Source organism: Aplysia californica, unplaced genomic scaffold (genome assembly GCF_000002075.1).
Source record: "Aplysia californica isolate F4 #8 unplaced genomic scaffold, AplCal3.0 scaffold00415, whole genome shotgun sequence".
Classification (NCBI taxonomy): domain Eukaryota; kingdom Metazoa; phylum Mollusca; class Gastropoda; order Aplysiida; family Aplysiidae; genus Aplysia; species Aplysia californica.
Window position 1 is genome coordinate 478,407 of NW_004797685.1, and position 2,571 is coordinate 480,977.

General features: G+C 42.0%; 1 protein-coding gene across 1 annotated transcript in view; it reads left to right on the top strand.

Moving 5' to 3' along the window:
• Positions 1–2,571, top strand: part of LOC101861144 — a gene marked incomplete at its 5' end in the record, with an annotated part of 84,137 nt that overhangs the window by 74,137 nt on the left and 7,429 nt on the right. The window contains 1 exon segment of the mRNA XM_013085875.2: positions 1,759–1,836. Within this exon segment, the coding sequence (XP_012941329.1) occupies positions 1,759–1,836 (78 nt within the window).

A 2,571-nucleotide genomic window follows, 5' to 3' on the forward strand; every position in this document is an offset into this window, starting at 1 on the left:
CAAAAAATATATATGCGAATCCGTTTGGCGATATATGATGATGATGCATGATGATCTCCTTCGACCCCCAGACCTTACGCGTCTGTCAGCATTCCTCCCAGCCCGACACTACTTCAGAATTACAAAGTTCTATCTGACCCTTTTGGCCGTTTTGAGTTACTAAGACCTTGAGGTCAGAGACCAAGTACCCTATCTGATCTATCAAAATCGTAAGAATATTCAGAGACGTTATCAAGATATTCAAATAATTGCATTCGAAAACGCTTGACATATTGTGGAACTCAAAAATTTTGACGTCAAATTTCTCTAAGCTAGGTATTGAGCAGATAGAACTTTGTAATTCTGAGGAAGCGACTAGTCAAACAGACACACCCCCTTAGTGACCCATAGTGTGTCGATTTAGACGTAACTGTAACAGATTGGGAAGCGTGATAAATATTATCATCTGTCTATACGTCATGGAAAGCAAACACCGATCTGTCCACTGGTTTTGCGAACATGATAACTGTAGCAGTCTTAGTAGTTGTAGTCGTCATAGTAGTACTTGTAGTCGTATTGCTAGTTATAGTGGTCGCAGTTCTGGTAGTAGCAGCAGCAGTACTTGCAATAGCCTTCGTCGTCGTCATCGTAGTAGTAGTAGTAGTAGTAGTAGTAGTAGTAGTAGTAGTAGTAGTAGTAGTAGTAGTAGTAGTAGTAGCAGTAGCAGTAGTAGTAATAGTAGTAGTAGTAATAGTAGTAGTCGTCGTCGTCGTCGTCTTCGTCTTCGTCTTCGTCTTCGTCTTCGTCTTCGTCATAGTAACTGTAGTAGTCGTAGTAGTAGTAATCGTAGTCGTAGAGTATCCCCCCATGTACATCACACGACTCAAGTCCCGCATTCCGCGCGCCCCCGGCTGTCTGCTGTGACAACAGGAATGGCGTCAATCTCCGGGGCTAAAAATAGCCTTGTGGTTCGCTGTACCCCGGCCAGAAATAGGCAGGGGATCACAGATTCTGATTTCCTACTATCTGTCTTATCTGTCCGTGTGTTTGTTTGTGTGTCCTGTTCGACACCCACCTTTTCGCCATTTCTGTCGCTTGTAGAGATTACGGAGAACCCCCCCCCCCCAAAAAAAAAAAAAAAAAACCCCAAAAAACAACCGATAAGAATTTTTTTCAAATACCCCATCCCCTTTCCCCGAAATAAGTCCCGAACAAAACGATACAAGAAACAAAAACATTACCCCTCCTCCTTTTTTTCCAAAAAAACCAAAAAAACAACCCCAAACCAACCCCCCAAAAAACAACAACAACAACAACAAAACAAACAAATATACAAAACAAAACAACAACAACACAAAACAACCCCAACCCCAAAACCCCTGCACATAGCTGTCAACTAGTACGCAAAAAAAAGTATTCAATAAGTTTTTGAAGGTCTGAGTACGGAAGTCCGTTTGGTGTCGGAAAATCCGTATCCTCGGTTTTCTAGTGTTGCTCCTCCCGTGCCTTTCATTTAGCTAAAAAAAAAATTAAAAAATGGTGCGCTCCGTCGTGAGCCGGGAGTACGTCAGAGTACACGGTCTAGGATATTATAATACGTCTATGGACTAAAGTGAAAATAGAGGGCACTGGTACTAGAAGGTTTCACTTTATTTATTTTTTTCACTCAAATGTTTCTCTCTGTCTGAATCGTTTTATTCCGTGCAAATTAAAGGAAATGAAACTAAATCAAAGTAAGGACAAAAAATAATGTGGCTTTTTTTTCTTTCTCCGTGACAGGTAAGAAGTTTGAGTGCTCTCACTGTGGCAGTCAGTTTGGGTCGGAGAGGATCTTGAGGGACCACATACGTCATCATGGTGAGTCAGCACTTTTGATACCTGTCTTGGTCTGTTTTTCGTGTTGTTTTAAGAGTACGTTGCCTTTCGCTATCTGGATATAATCGAAGCGGCGTCGGTGGCCTAGTGGTTAGGCTACTGGGCCCGTAATCGTGAGATTGCGGTTTGGGAGTTCGAGCCTCAGCTCGGTCGGACGTCGTGTCCTTGGGAAAGACACTTTACTCGAAAATCCTTTCGGAAATGGACGTTCAACTCTGAGGTCCCGCCTCTTAATTAAATAACCTCCTAGTGTTGATAGGCACGTTAAACTATACCATTTCACCATTTTTAAAAAGATGTTATCGAGGCCGAAGCGTCACCAGCTTCATATGGCACTTGTCCCTCTTTGAAATCGGCACAGGGCCGAAACAGTCGGGAACAGCAGATACTACACTTTGATCTTAGCCAAAAGGCCTAGAAGCCTTTATGTTATTTTCAATGTTAATGTTTTTGGAGTGATATGAACAAATGTTTCTATATTGTTATGCCATGTCGTTCCGTGATTATTATTTTTTCACTTTTCAGTTTGTAAAAATCCTCCTCTGTATTTGATGTCTTGTCCCATAAAACATTCATACAAATAAACGAGCAAATGATTATTTTTTAAACTACCCCAAATGAACACCAAAAACAAACGACTCAAGAAACGCTTCCAGGCGCCTGTCCTCTCTCACCATTCATCTATACTCCACCCACCCACCCCCACCTGTCCCACCC